Raw genomic sequence first — 21,530 nt, forward strand, 5'->3', positions numbered from 1 at the left:
TCAAGGTCCATCCATGTTGTCTCAAATGAAAGGATGTCCTTTCTCATGGCTGAATATATATATATACATGGCTGTGTGTGTGCATATATATCTGCACACACACACACACACACACACACACACACACATACATATATCACAACTTTATCCCTTCTTCCACTGATGGACACTTATGTTGTTGCCATATCTTGGCCATTGTGAATAATGCTGCAATGAATGTGGGAATGCAGATTACCTCTTTGAGATCCCATTTTCATTTCCTTTGGATATACACCCAGAGGTAGGATTGCTGGATCACATAATAATTCTATCTTTAATTTGGGGAGGAACCTCCACAGTGTTCTCCATAGTGGCTGCACAAATTTACATTCCCGCCAACAGTGCACAAGGGTTCCCTTTTCTCCACACCCTCTCCAACACTTGTTCTCCCTTATCTTTTTGATGACAGACATCCTAACAGGTGTGAGTGAGGTGATATCTCATTGTGGTTTTGATATGCATTTCCCTGATGATTAGTGATGTTGAGCACCTTTTCATGTACCTGTTGGTTGTTCTATTTTTGTGAAAAATGCCATTGGAATTTTGATAGGGATTGAACTGAGCTACTCACTACTTAGTAGTCTTCTTTTCTCAGAGTTTCCCTATCTTTTTTTTTTTTTTTTTTTGGTCTATTTTTTACATGAACTAGTAAACCAGAGGGAAATATTATCCAAAATATAGTACAAAGAGATAAAGTTATAGGGAATATTAAGAAGTGGGTAAAATATAAATAATTTTCAGAAAGAAAAAGAATAGGAAACAGAAAACATACTGGATAAGAATTTTCCAAAATTGCTGCAAAAAAAATTCTTAGTTTGAAATGCATGTAGCCCAAACAGGATAAATAGAACTAAATCCACAACTAAATATGTCACAGTAAGACTGCAAAATGCTAAGGGCAATGAGAAAAACTTAATGGTTACCTGAGTGCTTTCTTTATGCCAGCTATCATTCTAAGCAATTTTCTTATTAACTCAACTACTCCTAACAACAATTCTGTAAGATTAGCACTATTCTTTTCCCATCTTATAATAATGAAACTAAGGCAGGGCAAATCCAGGATTTGACCTCAGACAGTCTTATATCAGAATCCATGCTTTTAAGCACTATGTTATACTGCTTTTCCAGCAACTAAAATGATAGCAAGACTCCTCAAAAGCACCTAAAAATAAGAGTTTACTGACAGGCAGTGAAAAACTACTAAAAACTGTACTTCAGAAAGGAAACTGAATCTAGACAAAAGGAATGAAACATAAGAAACAGCAATAGTAAGCAAAGAAATAGGTAAACACATCTATGGGGTGGGTGAAGCAGTTTAAAAATAATAAAGTTTTAGATTTGAATTGAATAGAAGACGGGTAAAGACTGATCAGAATTCTTAAAAACAAGGACATATGTTAAAAATTACAAGAATCTTTTAAAATCCAATTATATACTCAGCCAAATTATCAATCCGAAGTTAAAAATAGCCATTTTCTTACCTAAAAAAATCTCCAAAAATTTACCTCCCAATATAAACTCATTTTTAAAATATATATATACAAATAGATAAGAAATAAATATAGCTATGTCTGTTTTCAGGGGTTACTTTATATATATATATATTTTTTTAAATTTATTTTACATTTACATGTATACATGTGTGTATATGTGTGTGTGTGTGTGTGTGTGTGTGTGTGTATTTAAGCTCTGTGCACTGAGAGAGCCTAGAAGCAGTGACAAGACAATAGCCATGTGCACGACTAGCATCCAGATTCTAGCTTCCAAAAGGAACCAAGACTCCTTGAAGAAATGGATGAGTCTAAAGCTAGGGAAAAGAAAATACAAAATTAGCCTGGAGCATCTTACAGAGCCAAAAAGGGGGGAAAAAAGATGACGCCATGTTGAAAGGACCCAAGAGGTGGTCTGAAAGAGTGCCCAATGGCTAAAGCTGGAACAATTTATTTGAGCAACAAAATAGATTATAATAGTATTAAATTACAATTCAAAGGAAAAAAAATGAGTTCATACTGATATAAACAATTGAATAAATTCCTACTGATATAGACAATTGAATAAATAAATAAACAAATGGGGGACAAGGGACAAATCTTTACAGAACTATTCCAATTAATAAATGCAGAAAGAATGTGGGAAATGTTTAGAAAATCACCATTAGGACACCACAGTTAAAACTGCTGTAGGCAAGAGCCACTGACGAGTGCTAAAATTATTGGACAAACTTTAAAGAGAAACAGAATAGTTGCATAGCCTCCCCTAAAATATTTACCAATTACTGTAGTGGTTTTAACACGCCCATAAATTCTTTGATACTCTTTGCTCTCTCCAGGAAGTGAAACATAATGCCCTCTCTTCGAGTGTGGGCTGGACTTAGCTACTCTCTTCTAACAAACAGTATATGGAAAGGGAAAAATAGTAACTTGACAGTGGAGAAACCTGCAAGACACCATCTTAACCAAGTGACCAAGGTTAACCTCACCAGTGCAGGCCATGTTGATAGCATGTACTCCTTACATACTGAGAAGGGCACTTCACCTATAAAGAATATTCTTTCCCCCAAACCAATAACCCTAGTCTAATCACGAGAAGAACCCAAGTTGAGAGACATTCTACAAAATATCTGACCAGTACAATTCAAAAGTGTCAGTGTCTGTCTCGAAAAGACTGGCATAGGCGAAAGGAGATTTTGAGACCATTTCAACTAAATGCAATGTGGTATCCTGTACGATGTTTAAGAAAAAACAGAGTACCTTTATGACATGGGGTTCTAGGTGAATATTGTAAATAAGTCCCCAAAGCACAAATATTAAAGAAGAAAAATAACGTGTTTGACTATGAACATCAAAATTAAATATTTCTGTCATCAAAAGGCCCTGTAAACAAAGTCAAAAGACAATCCACTGATTGGGAAAAAATACATGCCTAGCAAAGGCTTAATATCTAGAAATAACTCCTGCAAATTCAACAGGAAAAGACAAAAATCTCCCAATTTTTAAAATGGACAAAGGATATGAACAGAAGAGATACCAAATGTACAAAAAAAATTTGAGAAGTTACTCATCTCACTATTAATTAGGGAAATAGAATTTAATATAACAATGTACAGAAAATTCAAAGAACTACATTTACCAAGGAAATAGCTTATAGTAAAGGTAAAATGGCTAATTGTTACTGTGTTCATGTGTCTTATACAGAAAATATTATATATTATACATACATGTGATATTAAAATATCATAAGGAAACATTCATTTAAGCATTTACATATACTTACTTACTAAAACCGAAGTTGACCGACTGATCGCTGATAATTTCAAACTGTACAGGACGATCCCCCATGCAATATTTTCTTAATAACTCGAGGCAGTTATGTACTGTTTTTCTTGAGGGTTTATTTTCATGAAAAAGATCACCCCCTAACAAAATGAAATCCACCTAATCAACAGAAAATAGTGTGAAAATTAGTATGCTTTATAGGTAAAATTTTTAAAACTATAGCGCAAAGAGATAGAAAAAAAATCTTGTAAAAGATACAATTATGTGTGGAGATTTAAAGCTTCATATTTTGTTTAGTTAAAGGGCCTTTCAATCTGGTTATTAATATGACTTCAGCTTAGGTTCCTAGACCACCTTCAAAAAGGCCATCTTCAAATTACTACACCAAGTTTCTAATTCACACTACCCAAAGTGATCATACTTCTTTTTTTAAAGTTATCCAAATCAAACATAAACTTAGCACTTTAATAAAACCTATGGAAGGGATAGCAGATTCAATCCAAATTATTCACTTGATTCATTCAACAATTATTTAGAGTCCCTACAGGCACTGGCAGCTAAGGAAATAGCCATCTACAAAATATATCATGTCCTTGCCCTCATTAAATACAGACAGCGTGCCATACCCTATACTGAGTGTGATAAATAAAATACGATCCCTATCCTAAATATGTTCAAAATCTAATGGGAGAGACAAACTGCTAAGCATCTAAACGTAAGTCAGACTCTGACACGCACTACAACAGATATATAGACAAACCAGGAGTAGAGATGACATTACAATTAATTCCAACTGAGAGGAGGAAATTCACCTGAGGACAACGTCTGGGAAGAATGGGCTAACATGGTGGCATCTGAGTTGCACCATGAAGGATAAACGAGATTTCGAGGAAGAACATTCAGGAACAACCAGAGAGAAGGGAAATCACACAGAAAGAAAGTCCAACACACTTTCAAAAGTGTACAATCTACTTAAAGAAACTTGATTAAGTTCTTAATTATACAAAAGAACCCAGCAATACAGATCGTCATGGGCTACAGTAGTGAGGGCAACAGGATATGTCACCACAAAATGGACCACTGTGGCAATGGGGACTGTTTTGAGCTGAAGGCAATTAAGGCCCAGCAGAGTCAGGAAAAGCTTTTTTACCTCTCTCTAAACTGCCTAAAAGAATCTGGATAGGGGGCATGTACCAGGAAGAGAGCTATTACTAGAGACAATTTCTGATATCAGAAAGACATCGCATGGCATGGCAAACACCTGTTTACCAAACATGTGCTCATCTCATCTTCCTGTGCATTGCCTTCCTCCCCTTTAAAGCCCCAGACTCCTTTCCCCTTCTCCTTAGCTCAGGATGGCAGATAAGCCTCAATTACTTCACTGCTGAGGAGTCTCATACTTTTGTGGGGCTCCCATACATAGGAAATTTATTTTTACCCTATTAATCTGTCTTACATCAACTTGATTATTAGACCAGCCAGGGAACTTAGAAGGGAAGAAGGAAAAGATTTCTGCCCTGACAACAGTCAGAGAGACTTCAATAAAAATGTGGGATTTAAGCCAGGTCTTCTAAACTAAACGTGATTTGAGTAAAGGGAGAAAATGATCATAATCCAAGGCATAGAAGAAACAAAACAAAAACAACAAAGCAAACAAACATTTTTACAGGGGAGGGGAAAGAGAAATAGTTGTTTAAATGATATAGTTTCCCTTTTACCAGACGAAAAGAGTTCTGGAGGTTGGTCACTCAACCATGCAAATGTGCTTAACACTACTCAATTGCACCCTTAAAAATGGTTAGGATGGTAAGTTTTATGGTATGTGTATTTTACCACAAACAAAAAAAAAATTTTTCTTTAATATTTTTAAAAACTGGTTTGTGACTCCAGGGATCACTGAGAACACAACTTGCTTCTGTGGTATTCCTGCCCAAAGTGAATCTACTCATGAGAAAACGTCGGACATCTCCAACTGAGGAATATTCTGCAAAAGTAACTACCCTGGACTCTTCAAAAGTGTCAGGGTCATGAAAGACAAGGCAGACAGATGAAACATCCCAGATTACAAGAGACTAAAGAGACATGACAACTAAATGCAAAATGTAATCCTGGATTGGCAACTGGACACCACTGACCTGCCCCCAAACTGCTATGACAAACTTTGTCGAGACAACTGGCAGCATCTTAGAATTACATGATTGTACTGGATCAACATAATTCCCTGGTTTTGATAAGTGCACTGTGGTTACATATGTAATTTACTCTCAAATGGTTCAGAAAAAGTGTGTGGGGCTTCCCTCGTGGTTGAGAGTCTGCCTGCTGATGCAGGGGACACGGGTTTGTGCCCCGGTCCGGGAAGATCCCACATGCCGTGGAGCGGCTGGGCCCGTGAGCCATGGCCGCTGAGCCTGCGCGTCCGGAGCCTGTGCTCCGCAATGGGAGAGGCCACAGCAGTGAGAGGCCCGCGTACCGCAAAAAAAAAAATAGTGTGTGTGTGTATTTATGAAGAGAGAGGATAAATCAAATGTAGTAGTAAAGTGTAGGAAAATCTCGGTGAAGGGTAAGGAATTATTTGTACTATTCTTGCAATGTTTATGTAAGATTGATATTGTTTCAACATTAAAAGTTAAAAAAAAATTCCAAAGAACTAGAGAGTAGAAATAAGGCTGGTTAGATGGCACAGGCCCACAAAATAGAGAACCTAAAAATCGGGAAGAATTTAGATTTCAATAAGAAGAAATAATAAACACAAATGATGGGGGGAAGTAAACATGCATTTGGAAGTACCAGTATGGGGCTGTAGGTGGGAGGGGGCAGTTAAGATTAAAGGATGCAGGGAGGGGAAACAGGAGGAAATGGAAGGGAAGGAAAGGACAAGGTAGAGAAAAAAAAAAAAAGCTCGCGCTCAGGGAAAGAAATACTTCAGCATCTAAGAGTTAGAAAAGAAAGGACAGAGGATTCTCTGACAGGAAACAGACCTTCTTTGACTGCAAATTTCTCTGCCCTCAGGGTAAAAGGAGACTCATTTATAAGAGTGCCTACTGGGCTTCCCTGGTGGCGCAGTGGTTAAGAGTCCGCCTGCCAATGCAGGGAACGCGGGTTCGTGCCCCGGTCCGTGAGGATCCCACATGCCGCGGAGCGGCTGGGCCCGTGAGCCATGGCCGCTGAGCCTGCGCGTCCGGAACCTCTGCTCCGCGACAGGCGAGGCCACAACAGTGAGAAGCCCTCGTACCGCAAAAAAAAAAGTGCCTACTGCTTGCCAGATCCTTTCTAGGTACTAGGATACACATGAGCAAGCAAAAAAGATTTTTCATTCTCATGGAGTTCACCTTCTAGTAAAGAAGATAATACACACGTAAATAATTCAATAAATTATTTCAGATGGTGCTATAAAAAAAAATAAATGAGTAATGTGATAAGAGTGTTTGGAGACATCAGGTAAGACCTCCCCCAAAAAGGTAAAACTTGAATTGAGAACTGAGAAGTCAACCCTGGCAAGATCAAGGTGCTCTGAGCAGGAAGAGAACCACACATGCAGAGGTACCAGAGTAGAACAAACATCTCTGTATGGATGAAGCACAAACTAACCAGGCAGAGTGGAAGGAGATGAAGTCTCCTGGCAGGGGCCAGATCACACTGAACCTTGTAGTTTAATTTTTATTCTAGATTCAGTGGAGGGCCACTTAGATTATAAGCAGCAGAGTGACATGATCTGACATGATTTTTCTAAGTTCACTTTGGCTGCTATGCTGAATACTGTAGGGGGAAAGAATGGAAGTAAAAAAACCTAAGGGGAGCTACTGCAGTCCAGCAAAATATGACAAAAGTTTTGGACTAAGTTTACAGACATGAAGGTAGAAAATAGTAGAGAGGTTCCACTTGTATACATTTGGGAATAAGAACCAAAGGACTTGTAGAAAAACTGAAGAGAACTCTGAGGAAAAGTCAAGGTTGAAGTCTGCAAGTCCCCAGAATTTATATTTATTCCCCAGCTGTCTTTTGGGCTCGAGATGGACATTTCAACTGTCTGCTGGAATGTTTCCTTGAATGTCCTATTGGAATCTCCAACTCAAATGGTCTCAATCAGAATTCATCACCTTCCCACATTAGGAAGGATGTTATAAGGAAGTATGAAAATAAGGAAGAAATCTTCCTTACTTAAAACCTACTTCTATTATTGGTACCACCATCCACCCAAACATAATACACTCCAGAGTCACCGTCATCCCCTTCTCCCTCATCCCCACCCCCTACGACTGACTAACCAATCAAAGTATCCAAATCCTCTCTTTGTATTATCTCCTGCATTCACTTCCTCTTTTCCATTCCATGGCACCACTTTTAAAAAGCCTCCAACTTATCTTGCCTTCATGCTGTACTCTGTTGCCGGAAGACTTTCTATTAAACGGGGTACAAACTCCTCAATCTGGTATTTGAAGCTCTTGATGCAGCTCAAATCACATTTCTAGTCTTTCAGTGCGCTTTCTAACACGCGACCTACCAGTGAGCCAAACAGCTGCTGTACCCCTAATGGACCAATCATCTCGCCTCTGTGCCCTTCCTACTGCTTCACGGGAGGTGTACACTCTCTTTGCTCTTCACTCATTAAAAGCCTACCATCCTTCTAAGCCCGAGTTAAATGCCACTTCATTCACCTCATCTTGCTATCCTCATCTAAATGTGATCTCTTCTACCTCCAAACTCCCAGGAAATGCTGTTTATAACCTTATGGCTCTTGCATCTGAGCATCTTTGACGTTTATCATATCTCACATACTGACTTGCTTGCTGCATGTTCTTTGAAAGCAGAAACTATGACAGTCATCTTTACATTTCAAATAGAAACTGCCACGGGATGCTGCACTCAGTAAACACTGTAAATATTTGTAAATTTTTACAGACTATTTACAAAAGTAGCTCCTACTTGAATTCAGGGAATAAAGCACACAAAATCTGCTTTGGGCTTTCAGTATACTGATATTTAAGCAGGCAGTGTGAGCTAATGGGCCTATAAAACAAACCTCTATCTTTAAAAGGAAAAAGAGCAAGTTGAGTAAGGGAACTTGGTAGAAATCGCAAAAATGCAAACTAAACTCACATCATTTTCCTGGGCAAGTCTTAAAATTTCATCAAGTGTTACAAACGTATCATTTCCTCTGACGGCATCTTTTTCCATAAATCCCAGATGAATATCTGTTGCAACTAAGATTTTAAATGTATTTTCATCATCGCTGTATTTAAAAAGAAGAAACACGTCAATATAATTCATTAAAAGGATGTTCAAGCAAACTGAAACCTAAATCTATAAAATAATAGCAGTTATGACGTAAAATCATTTTTCTAGCCCTAAACTAGGTCCAAAAATTTGAAGCATTCAACAGACCATTAATGTCACAGTTTTCTTACCACTAATACAAAGCAGAACAAATGTACACACATTTTTAAAAGGTTTTGTAACTGCTTCAGAAATGTATAACCTCATTACAACCAGTTTCATAAACTGATATGTAACCTGGATTTGAAAGCTTGGTTGTTTTCCTGCTCTGTTCTACAGCAAAAATCCAAGAGGATTTGATCCCAGTATCTAAACTTGCTATTTATCTACTTTGCACTTTCCCAGGAAAATTAGAATTAACTGGTTAATTTTAAAAGCCCTTCCCCTTACTTTATAAGTAGATTTTTATCCTAATAAACTAGTAACTTACATCCAGGCCCCTGAAGAAGTTTGCTCTCCATACAAAGTTAGTTTTTCACTAATGACTTTGGCCAAGTAACAAAACTAATTTACAATGCCATTTAAGTTTGGTAGTATTCAAAAGTACTTTCGTGTGAAGCAGCAATATGATAGTTATTAATTCTCTCTTAAACTTAATATAACTTTTAATTGTCTTTAAAATATTTTGGTATCCCTGATCTCATCTCAACTCCCACACATAAACAGGTTAAGTATTGTTATCTCTGAAAAACTAGAAAGCTATATACAGGGAAATTAACTGATTTATCATGAAACAACATGGTAGAAATGGAAGTAAAACCCGGTATTAACACTCAGGCTGTTTTCACTAAACCATACGAACTTCAAAAAAAATTTATATATATATCTCCAAAATTCAAATCTTTATACAAAAGAGAATTTTCCAGAAAAGATTTCTCTTCATAAACTTCAAAATGATCTGAACAGTTCTGATTGCTATATACATACGGGTAAGTCAGAATACTTTCAGATTGCTACCCAGACTTCCATAGCAATTTGTAAGGTATTTTCCCTTGAGGTCTCTCACTTAAATATGAGAATTAATCTAAGAGTCTTTTTTTTTTTTTTTTTTTGGCTACGTTGGGTCTTCGTTGCTGTGCGCCAGCTTTCTCTAGTTGCGGAGAGCAGGGACTACTCCTCGTTGCGGTGCACAGGCTTCTCATTGCGTTGGCTTCTCTTGTTGCAGAGCACGGGGTGTAGGCACGGGGGCTTCAGTAGTTGTGGCACGTGCACTCAGGAGTTGTGGCTCACGGGCTCTAGAGCACAGGCTCAGTAGTTGTGGCGCACAGGCTTAGTTGCTCGGTGGCATGTGGGATCTTCCCCAACCAGGGCTCGAACCCGTGTCCCCTGCATTGGCAGGCGGATTCCTAACCACTGCGCCACCACCAGGGAAGCCGTGAGAGTCATTTGTAATCCAATTATACAAATGAAGAAATGGAGACAAAGTTTAGAGGCTTGCTAACTTATCCAAGGTTACACAATGCTAATTAAGAAATTAAGGGGACTTCTCTGGTAGTCCAGTGGTTAAGACTCTGTGCTTCCAATGCAGGGGGCCCGGCTTCAATCCCTGGTTGGGGAACTAAGACCTCACATGCCGCAACTAAGCCCACATACCGGAACTACTAAACCCACGCGCTCTAGAGCCCGCAACTAGAGAAGCCCGTGCACTGCAAGGAAGACGGGGCGCGCTGCCACGAAGACCCAGTGCAGCCTAGATAGATTAGATAGATAGATAGACAGATAGATAGACAGATAGATAAAAAGAAATTAAAACAAGGGTGAAAGATTCCAAGTTTGAAGCTTTTTCCACATAACTTTTTCTAGTCCTTTTATTTATTTTCATTTTAGTCAGATTCATTTGCAATTTATTCAGTACTAAAGCAATTTACTTCTTTAAAAATCTGCTTTAAAAGACTTGCATTAGGACCTCCGTGGTGGCTCAGTGATTAAGAATCCCCCTGCCAATGCAGGGGACACGGGTTTGATCCCTGGTCCGGGAAGGTCCCACATGCTGCGGAGCAACTAAGCCCATGAGCCACAACTACTGAAGCCCGCGCGCCTAGAGCCCCGAGCTCTGCAACAAGAGAAGCCACCGCAATGAGAAGCCTGCACACCGCAACCCCGCTCGCCGCAGGTAGAGAAAGCCCGCCGCAACAATGAAGACCCGACGCAGCCAAAAATAAATTAAGAAAAAAAAAAGACTTGCATTAGCTAGTAAGACTTAGTCCAAGCATATTTATAGCTTCAATAGTTTAAGACAAAACATAAGAACATAAACTTATATAGCAATATGCCAACCTACTGCAAAACCCCAATCTATAGCTGCATATTATCTTTAGTTAATAAACATATAGCATGAAATGTTAACCATTCCAAATATTCATTTTGATGACTAACACTTGTATTCAGAGGCAAGGTCTTTATTTACTCGTAATTTATTAAATAAGTTTTCTTTTATGGTGATCATAGTTGATAGACTGTAGAAACCCAAAGCAACAAAGACGACTTCGGAAGACAGGTGCTTACAGAGCATCTGCAGGACTCATTTCTATGATCAGTCCAGCTGCTCCAGGACCACTTCTCTCTCCAAGTACCCCTGGGTTCTGTGCTCAAACACGTCAGAAAACTCACTCGATTCCAAATTCTAAAACAAAATTATATTATTTAAAACACATTTTTAAAAAGCAGACTGGCAATTTTGGAAGTGTCTCATTTTCAATTAAGCACCTACTATACTTTTATTTTCAGAGCTTAAAAGCAAAACAGAAAAACATATCTCCAGTGACACTCTAGTTTCACCATTATGATTAAGCTCCTCTCCTGTTTCCCTTTCTATGCCCCATGGGAAGCTAATGCTTGTTAAATGAATGGGCAAAAAGGGTCACACCCAATAGTTCTGGTTTAGCACACGAACTCTGGATGTGCAGAAATGTTTAAGTTGCATGCATGGGCTGGAGCATGAGGCGACCCCGTATTTCCTGCTTAAACACAAAATTTTTTTTTAAGGAATGGGCTTGTTTTGAAAAGATAGGGGGTCCACGTTTAAAGCTAGTGTAAATAAGCAGAAACACGTGGTTTAAGGAAAATGGCCAGGATCTTTGGGGAGGAGCGGCTGCCACCGCGGAACGACCCCTCCCACGTCCGGATTCCTGGTTCGGTGGGGATTCTAAGCCTCAGCAGCCCCGCACCACCGGACCCTCAGAAACCAGAACGCGGAAACCTCCCAGGCTCCTCCCGAGCCTACCCGGCCCAGAGTCAATCCTCTCTGGGCTTCCGCTAGCGATCCTGCAGATACAGAAAGCGACTCCTAAACTACCCCACATCTGGACTCTCCAAAGTCCCACCCTGGAACCCGAGGCTGTCTTTTACCCGGGAAGAAGGAGGGAGATTCTTGAGAAGAAAAGCAACAGCACCGCCTGAAAAGCAGCTTGGCCATAAACATGAATTAAGCGGGAGAGAAAAAGGCACCTCCTTCTCTCGCGATACCTCATAAATGACGTAGGCGCTTCAACTCCTCTCATTGGGGGCCGACTGCCGTAAGGTAGCAGGAAAAGTTGCAGCGAGGACCCGCCCTCATACAGGAGCCAATCCTGAGTAGCCCGGGGGACGAACCCCGGAAGCGAGCTTTCCGGCGGCGATTTCCCCCTCTCTAAGGTGGGTAGGTCTTTCTCGTCCGGGGCCACGCTTCTTGGTCGCCTGGCGCCACCTAAGAACTCCTGGGCCCAAAGGGGCGGGTCCCCTGTCGACCCCTGCCGAGCCCTGCAAATCGGGCCGCGTCGTGGGTCCTAAGTAGGGCTGGAGCGGCTTCTTCGCTCGTAGAAGTTCGGAAGGCCTCAGACGCGACTCCTGGGCCTGTGAAGTGACCAGCCGGTGCTGGAGGGCCGGGACTGGTGGTCTTCTCCCTCACCTCCACTCCCCAGAGATTGAGCATTCGGACTCCAGTTTACAAGACTTTCCCTGCGTCCCCTTATTGTCTGCCTGGATCTCGGGTTCAGCACATCTGCATTGCTTTGTGCTGACAGCAGTAAAATAGAGTACATTAAAAAACAATGTGAAACTTTTGAATTAGAAAATTTGGGCTTTTAGTTCCATTGAAAGTTGTTTTAATCTATCAGAACCTCAGCGCCTTCACTTGTAAAATGGGGTTTACGGCCCCACCTGTCACTGAATTGTTAAGAGTTAACATAGTTTAGATCTCTTATGGAATGTGATCTTTAAAAAACATACCCTAGTTCTTCTTGGTGGAGTATCATCAAGTAGGTATCTTGATCGGCTTTTTAAGCCCTGAATCAGGGAGATGCACCTGGGGTTGACTTTTTAAATTAAATCCATTAAGAAATTTTTATATGTAATTTATTGTACCTGGAACAGTAAATTTAAATTATAAAAAGAGTTTTTATGAAAAGGAAAGGGGGGTATAAGATCTGTGCTATAATGTTACTGTGGTTGATACAAATGACAAGTGAACTATACAGTAAGGTATTTAATAAAGTGTTTAATGAGTAGATTTGTGATCACTTTTGTATTGCAAAGTTCAGAGAACAGTTTGAGGAAAGTGAAAATATTAGAACATAAAGCCTTTCTGATAGGGTCTCTCGATTGACTCTGTAAAGTTGGACAGTCTTTGGAAATCCTTTAGTACAATCCTTTCATTGTGCAACAAAGTAACAGGTCCAGAGAAGGTACTGGTCATGCGTGATAAATTTAAACTTGACTTTAATGCTCTTGGCAGTAGTAATAAAATCTACTGATGCATTAGGATTGTATCAATTAAAGCTCGTGAAAATTAGGTAGAAAGAAATCAGTATCTTAGGGGTACACGACTAACTCTCAAATTTCTCAGAATCCATTCCAAGCAAAATCAAGTGATAGGGCTTTAATTCTATTTAATTCTACAAATATTTCTTAATGTTTGCTTTATATAAGTGGGACATAAATGTAAGTTAAATATAGTCCCTATCCTTAAGCTTACAATCTTTTAAGAGACTAAAACAAGAACAAAATTAGTGGTGAAATAAAACAGTATGTAGCACAAAAAAAGTAGAAACTAGAGAGAGATCTAATTTGGAGGCTCAAGAAAGACTTAATGAAGGAGGCAACATCTGAGAAGAGTCATGAAAGACTGATAAGATTTCGACAAATATAGTTGGGAAGCTGAGAAATATTTTTAAAATATCTATTATTCTCATTTTGTTTAATTGGTTAAAGTTTAATCTGCTGCATAACTCTTTAAGCTGATATTGGTTTATAAATTGTTATGGCAGCCTAGCAGAATAAATATCATTTCCTTCAGGAAGCCTTCTCTACTCCCTGAGGACTGGGTTAATTACGACCTTCCTGTATATTCATCATATCTAGATATGGTCTTATTATAGCACTTAAACACTGTCTTTGCCAATCTCCCTGACGAGACAGGAAGCTTCTTGAGGTTAAGATGTGGATCTTGTTCATTATTGAATCCCAGTACCCAGAGACTGGCACATACCAGGCATTCTATTCATCTTTGTTGAATGAAGGAGTAAATGACAGCCAAAGTTCCGTTTCAAAACAAGGACCCAACTAAGAACTATAGTTATCTGTCAATGAATAGGACTACGTTTTAAAGCAGTGAATTTTCCTAAGCCTGAAACTGTTAAAGTAGAAATAGGTTGATTATTACAGATGTCATGATAAAGATATCTGCATTGATGAGAGATTGGGACACATGTCCTTTGGGGGCTATTCCATCTCTAAGAATCTCTGATTCTTGGAAGTAGATTTTTTAGGAACTAAAAATTTTTGCTCCTGCTTTATAGCTTCTGTGTGTCTAGTCTATAAAAATCGTGAATGTGGTTATCTTTATTAGGTATAATTTAAAAGCTTCAAGCATTAATCACTGTTAGCATAATACAATATAGTATGTGAACCAATAGATTCAAAATAGTGTTATAACCACTGACTTAGTAGAAAAACAATATTAAAAATAAAGATAACTGAAATCTGTCAGTTCCAATATTTAATGAATGTGAAGGGTATTAATAAACACCAAAAAAGTTTAGACAGGGCTTATTTGTGTATATTTGCAAGACTTATCTATGCTATTGATAAAGCCTCAATAACCATTTTGCTCCTAATTTTTGTGTTTGTGTTTCAGATCTTGATGAATAAAATAAAGCAGACATAATTCATCTCTGGAAAGATTATTTATACTCTGGCATTTGAAATGCTTTGTATTTAGAATAGTAGTAAAAATGGAAAAACAGAAAGTAAATGATGATGGAAAACCAGACCCAGAGAACTCCTTGGACTTTTCTGAACACTTTAACCAACTTGAATTATTAGAAACACATGGACACCTTATTCCCACTGGCACCCAAAGTCTCTGGGTAGGGAATTCTGATGAAGATGAAGAGCAAGATGAAAAAACTGAAGAGTGGTATCAATTGCAAGAAAAAAAAATGGAAAAAGATCCAAGCAAATTGCTTCTTTGGGCTGCTGAAAAAAATCGGGTAAAAAAAGAACAGTTAAAGAGGAAACCTTAATTTAGTAGGAAACGTATTAGATTGGAAGCCAGAAGACCTGTCCTGAATCTTGCTTTAGTCTGTAACTTCGGGCAAAGCCTACTGTTTCTGAACCTCTATTTTCTTATCTGTAAAAATGGCCACCATAATACCTGCCTCTTTCATACAGGGTTTTATACAGAGGCAATGTATGTGAAAACACATAGTAGCTACAAAGTGTCACATGGGTATTTTGGGGAGCTTTAAGAATAATTATAAAGAGAGCAAGCAATCATCTTTATCTTTAAATCATTTATATTAAGTCATTAGGGTCATCCTAAAGACAAGTATTTAGTAAAGAGAGGATGGGAATTAACATTTATTAAATACCAACTATACCATGTGCCTTACTACATTATTGATTTAATCCTCATATATCCCTATAAGATATGTCATATTCTTCCCTTTTACAGATTAAGAAGTTGAGATTCAGGAACATTAATTTGCCCAGAATCGTCCAAGTAGGATGACCCTGCTTAACAGCCAAAGTCTGTTCTTCCCACTTAGCCATTTGTATCTTGTTTTACTAAGTTCCCCCATGCCTCTGTTAATAAACTAATAAATGGTCTTATATTTTTGGATAACTTTTTAAGCCAAGAGCAGACTGCATCCCACCAGAGGTCCTCAGACCAAACTGAAAATCACTTCCTGAAAACATGTATCTGAGGTGGTTTTAGTTAGAAGGAATTGCGCTCCTTAATCTCGACTTCCTTGTTACCATTGTATTCTACTGTTAAAAGAAGTTTTTTTTTTTAATTGGAGTGTAGTTGATTTACAACGTTGTGTTGGTTTCAGATGTACAGCAGAGTGATTCAGTTATACATATATTCTTTTTTAGATTCTTTTCTCATTTAGGTTATCACAGAATATTGAGTAGAGTTCCCTGTGCTATACAGTAGGTATTTTTTAAAGTTTTATACAGTATGTATATTGGTGTGGTAATCCTACTACAGAAAGATCAGTCTGTTCCATTACTATGTTTTCTTCGCAGATGAAATATAAAATATTAATACAATTCTAGCCTGTATTATTCATTTAGGACTATAGCTTTTATACAATAAGCCTTCATTAGACCAGGAATAAATGTATGGTTTGGTATTCAGAGAATCATGGTCTTAGAATCAACAGTTTATAGTTAACACTGACTTGTTCATTGTTAAATCAGTTCCCCACCCCCCCCAAAAATCGTATTTTTTATTTTACAGTCATCTGCTAACAAAGAAGTTTTTATTTAACTTAATTAAATCGAACACTAGATGGTTTAATTTTCTTTGCTTATTGTTTCATTTCGAGTTGGGTTTGTAAAAGATCTATTTTCTTCTCAGCTGACCACAGTGCGAAGACTGCTTTCAGAAAAGGCCACCCACGTGAACACTCGAGATGAAGATGGGTACACCCCGCTCCATCGAGCAGCCTACAGCGGACACTTAGACGTGGTCCGGGAGTTGATTGCACACAGGGCAGATGTTCACGCGGTGACTGTGGATGGCTGGACACCCCTGCACAGTGCCTGTAAGTGGAATAACACCAGAGTGGCTTCTTTCTTACTGCAGCATGATGCAGACATCAACGCCCAAACAAAAGGCCTCTTGACCCCCTTACATCTAGCTGCTGGGAACAGAGACAGCAAAGATACCCTTGAACTCCTCCTGATGAACCGCTACATCAAAGCAGGTCTGAAGAACAACCTGGAAGAAACTGCATTTGACATCGCCAGGAGGACAAGCATCTATCACTACCTCTTTGAAATTGTGGAAGGCTGCACAAATTCTTCACCTCAGTCTTAATGGTTCTAATAATTTTCTTAAGTTTCTAAGTCCCAGTGCCTCCTTTGTGTGAGATGTGAAATGTCCCCATCATACAAAGTTGACATCAAAAGTCTTAGGACAGTAATTCAGTGGTACTCACGATAATATCCTTCCAAGTGAATTGCCTGACCTTGATGTCAAAATGTATTTGGAAGTTGATTGGATATATCTTTAATGATTTCCGTGGTGTTTGTGATTTTTATCAAATCATTTTAACTTACCTATACTGAAAAACTTGTCACAAGCTGTACAGAAAACTAATGATATTTTTGGTGCTGATCCAAGAGAAATGTATTTTTAAATATTCCCCCATCCTAGATCTTTGTGCAGTATTTAGTATATTAATGTGTATTTTTATAAGGTCAGGTAACTCAGAATTTCATTTAAAACTCTTAATATACTGGTGCAGTTCAGCTGTCTTCTCTGCATCACCATAGCCATTTGCTTTCATTGTAAACCGTAAGAATGAACATATTAGTGTCTTGAATCTCCGTAAATTAAAAAAAAATCAAGACACCTAGATCTTTGTTTTCTAGAACCTAGGCCATTTTCAGGAAGTAGCTAGGTGTTTAATCCACGAATTTTATATACTGCCCCCTCCCACAATCCACACAATCCTGTGGACCATCCTACCTCACCCTGGTCAACCTGCATATTCTTTATGCTGCTGGTGAGTCAGCACGACCCTTCAGACATGCGCACAACTATACCTTGGTTCAGATCATAACGTATCTGCTCTCCAGCTAGTTTTACCTCCCTGGTCCTGCTGAGCTGGGCACTGCTCATCTAGACTCTCAAGTTCACAGGAAGTGTTCTTTTCCAGGGTCCTCATTTTATACAAGCCACACAATGACAAAGTGACAGGGAAAAGGAATTCTAAGAATGAGGGGATGCTGATTATATTGGGGTGAGAACCGCAAAGTGGCTCAGGCCTTTTTTAAAAGCCACATTGTGGATAGTGACAAAAGCATAAATATAAATATTCCAAAAAAAAAATAAAAGTTTTGAACAACCAAAAAAAAAGCATGAGTTCTTTTTTTACCTGTGTATCTTCCTTGGATCCATAACATGTTTATTCATTCCAGCTAAGAGATGGAAGCAACCCAAAAGCCCACTGACAGATGAATGAATAGAGAAAATGTAGTATATACAGAAAATTGAATATTATTAAGCCTTAAAAAAGAAGGAAATCCTAACACATGCTACAACAGGGATTAACCTTGAGAACATTATGCTAAATAAAATAAGCCAATCACAAAAAGACAAATTATGTATGAGTCCACTCATATGAGACATCTAAAATATTCAAATTCAAAGGGACTTCCCTGGTGGCGCAGTGGTTAAGAATCCGCCTGCCGATGCAGGGGACACGGGTTCAAGCCCTGGTCCGGGGAAGATCCCACATACCACGGAGCAACTAAGCCCGTGCACCACAACTACTGAGCCTGCGCTCTAGAGCCTGTGAGCCACAACTACTGAGCCCGTGTGCCACAACTACTGAAGCCCACGTGCCTAGAGCCCATGCTCCACAACAAGAGAGGCCACTGCAATGGGAAGCCCGTGCACTGCAACGAAGAGTAGCCCCCGCTCGCCACAACTACAGAAAGCTCGTGTGCAGCAGTGAAGACCCAACACAGCCAAAAATAAATAAATCTATTAAAAAATAATAATAAAAAAATAAATAAAATATTCAAATTCATAGAAACAGAAAGTAAAATGGTTGTTGCCAGGGTCTGGGGGAAGGGAGAAATAGGGAGCTGGTGTTCCATGGGTATAGAGTTTCTGTTTTGCAAGATGAAAAAGTTCTAGAGATCCATTACACAGCAATGTAAATATACTCAACACTTTAAAATGGTTAAGATGGTTTAAAAAAACTATTAGTAATATAGAAAAGATAATTGCAAATGTTTGTGATTGTCAAAGTACCTTAAATGGTCTCATTAATTTTACAAGTAAATATTATGATACAGATTTGGAAAATTAGTATCTTTAAAAGATAATTGACTGTTTAAAGAAAAATATTAACAATTTTTACAGAGTTTATAACATATCTAAAAGTAAAATATATGTCAACAGTTATATAATGGCTGGAAGGAGAGAAATGGAATTTCTTTTTTTGGCTGCATTGAGTCTTTGTTGCTGCGTGAGGGCTTTCTCTAGTTGCGGTGAGCAGGGACTGCTCTTCATTGCAGTGCATAGTCTTCTCACTGCAGTGGCTTCTCTTGTTGCGGAGCACAGCCTCTAGGCATGCAGGCTTCAGTAGTTGTGGCGTGCAGGCTCAGTAGTTGTGGCACATGGGCTTAGTTGCTCCACGGCACATGGGATCTTCTGGGACCAGGGATCGTACCTGTGTCCCCTGCATTGGCAGGCAGATTCTTAACCACTGTGCCACCAGGGAAGTCCATAGAATGCTCTTAAAATATGCCTGAAGTGGTATAATATCTCTTGAAGGTAGCCCATGAAAAGTTAAAGTTGTATACCATAAACACTAATGCAACCACTAAAATAACAAAGGAAAGAGTTACAGCTAAACTTCATGATAAAAACTCTCAACAGACTAGGAATAGAAAGGAAGTTCCTCAGCCTGATAAAGGACATCTAAAAAACCCCCAAAACTTAACATCATACTTAGTGGTGAAAGACTGAGTGCTTTCACTGTAAGATTAAGAATAAGACAAGGATCCATCAACAGAGGAATGGATAAAGGAGCTGTGGGACATATATGCAATGGGATATTACTCAGCCATGAAAAGGAATGAAATTGGGTCATTTGTAGAGAGGTGGATGGACCTAGAGAGTGTCATACAGAGTGAAGGAAGTCAGAAAGAGAAAAGCAAATATTGTATAATAACATATATGTGGAATCTAGAAAAATGGTGTAGATGATCTTATTTGCAAAGCAGAAATAGAGATACTGAGGTAGAGAACAAATGTATGGATACCAAGGGGGAAAGGGGTTGGGTGGGAGGAATTGGGAGACTGGGATTGACACATATACTGTGTATTGATACTATGTATATTGATACTATGTACAAAATAGACAACTGATGGGAACATACTCTATAGCACAGGGGACTCTACCTAATTCACTGTGGTAACCTAAATGGGAGGGAAGTCCAAAAGGGAGGGGATATCTCTATGTGTATGGCTGATTTATTTTGTTGTGCAGTGGAGGCTAACACAACATTGTAAAGCAACAATACTCCAATAAAAATTAATTTTAAAAAAATGGATGTTCTTTTTCAAAGTTTCAAATGCTCCCCTAGTAAATAAAACAAGTCACATTTTCAAAAAAAATAATAATAATAAGACAAGGATGTCTGCTCTCACCACTTCTATTAAACATTTTACTGCAGATTCTAGTCAGGGCAATTAGGCAAGAAAAGAAAAGAAAAGACATCCAGATTGGAAAAGAACTAAAAGTATCTCTATATGCAGGTGATATGATCTTGTATATGAGAAATCATAAGGAATCCACTGGGAAAAAACTATAAGAACTAATAAATGGGTTCAGCAATGCTCCAGGATACCAGATCAATATACAAAAATCAACTTTAGTTTTATATAGTATCAATGAGCAAACTGAAAATTAAACTAAGAAAACAATTTCATTTATAATAGCATTGACAAGAAAAAACGTACTTTGGAATAAACTTAACAAAAGAAGTACAAAACTTTTGCTCTGCGAACTATAAAAGATTGTTGAAAGAAACTAAAGAAGCACAAAATAAACAGAATGACATCCCATTTTCATGGATCAAAACACTTATTATTGTTAAGATGGCACTACCTCCCACATTGATCTATAGATTCAATGCAATTCTATCAAAATTCCAGCTAACTTCTTCACAAAAATTGACAAGCTGAACCTAAAATTCATATGGAAATGCAAAGAAGCCAGAAGCGCCAAACAATCTCGAAAAAAGAAAAACAGAGTTGGAGAACTCACACTTTTTTATTTCAAAGCTTACTAGAAAGCTTGTGGTACTGGCATAAGGATAAACATATATATCAATGGAACAGAATTTTGAATCCAGAAATAAACCCTCACATTTATGGAGCACTGAATACTTTTGACAATAGTGTCAAGAAAATTCAATGGAGGAAAAAATAGCCTTTTTCAATAAATGGTTCTGGGAAAACTGGGTATCCACGTGCAAAAGAATGAAGTTGGACTCCTACATCACACTATAATGTTAATACAAAAATTAAAATGATCAAATACTTAAATGTAAGAGCTAAAGCTATAAAACTTTTAGAAGAAAACAAATGGAAAAAATCTTCATGATATTAGATTTGGCAATGATTTCTTGGATATGTCACCAAAAACACCGCATTAAAGGAAAAATATAGATAAATGGGACTACATTTAAAACTTTTTTAAAATCAAAGGACACTATCAACAAAGTGAAAAGGCAACTCATTAAATGGGAGAAAATACTTATAAATCATATATCTGATAAGGGATTAATATCCAGAATATACAAAGAACTCTTAAAACTCAACAAAAATCCCAATTCAAAAATGGATAAAATACTTGAATAAACATTTCTCCAAAGAAGATATACAAACAACCCATAAACACATGAAAAGATACTCAAATCACTAGTCATTAG

At 38.2% G+C, this 21,530-nt stretch overlaps 2 protein-coding genes across 5 annotated transcripts in view; one reads left to right on the forward strand and one right to left on the reverse strand.

Annotated features, from left to right (window-relative positions):
• MRE11 (MRE11 double strand break repair nuclease) overlaps nt 1-12,047 on the reverse strand; it is a 70,937-nt gene extending 58,890 nt beyond the window's left edge. For 2 of the 4 annotated variants that reach the window (XM_089915405.1, XM_089915404.1), the window contains exons 1-3: nt 11,937-12,047; nt 8,412-8,544; nt 3,313-3,473 (exon numbers count right to left, since the gene is read on the reverse strand). In XM_089915405.1, the coding sequence (XP_089771531.1) occupies nt 3,313-3,473; nt 8,412-8,489 (239 nt within the window). In that variant the 5' untranslated portion in view covers nt 8,490-8,544; nt 11,937-12,047. Of the gene's footprint in view, nt 1-3,312; nt 3,474-8,411; nt 8,545-11,093; nt 11,212-11,936 lie in introns of those variants that run through there. The other 2 variants (XM_022561353.2, XM_089915406.1) reach the window with 2 other exon arrangements.
• A 33-nt stretch (nt 12,048-12,080) lies between these two features.
• ANKRD49 (ankyrin repeat domain 49) lies at nt 12,081-20,769 on the forward strand. Its single transcript, XM_022561374.2, has 3 exons — nt 12,081-12,221; nt 14,701-15,055; nt 16,432-20,769. The coding sequence occupies exons 2-3, from the start codon at nt 14,798-14,800 to the stop codon at nt 16,891-16,893; spliced, it is 720 nt and encodes a 239-aa protein (XP_022417082.1). The 5' UTR covers nt 12,081-12,221; nt 14,701-14,797; the 3' UTR covers nt 16,894-20,769.
• Nucleotides 20,770-21,530: the final 761 nt, after the last annotated feature.

Source organism: Delphinapterus leucas, chromosome 7 (assembly GCF_059928025.1).
Source record: "Delphinapterus leucas isolate spDelLeu-1000000601 "Yukka" chromosome 7, BTC_Dleu_Yukka2, whole genome shotgun sequence".
NCBI lineage: Eukaryota > Metazoa > Chordata > Mammalia > Artiodactyla > Monodontidae > Delphinapterus > Delphinapterus leucas.

What these genes read in the sequence shown, in the direction of transcription:
- ANKRD49 (XM_022561374.2), top strand. Translation starts at nt 14,798, where the DNA reads ATGGAAAAACAGAAAGTAAATGATGATGGAAAACCAGACCCAGAGAAC. An exon ending in GGGCTGCTGAAAAAAATCGG is followed by an intron (nt 15,056 to 16,431) that starts GTAAAAAAAGAA and finishes TTTTCTTCTCAG; the next exon opens with CTGACCACAGTGCGAAGACT.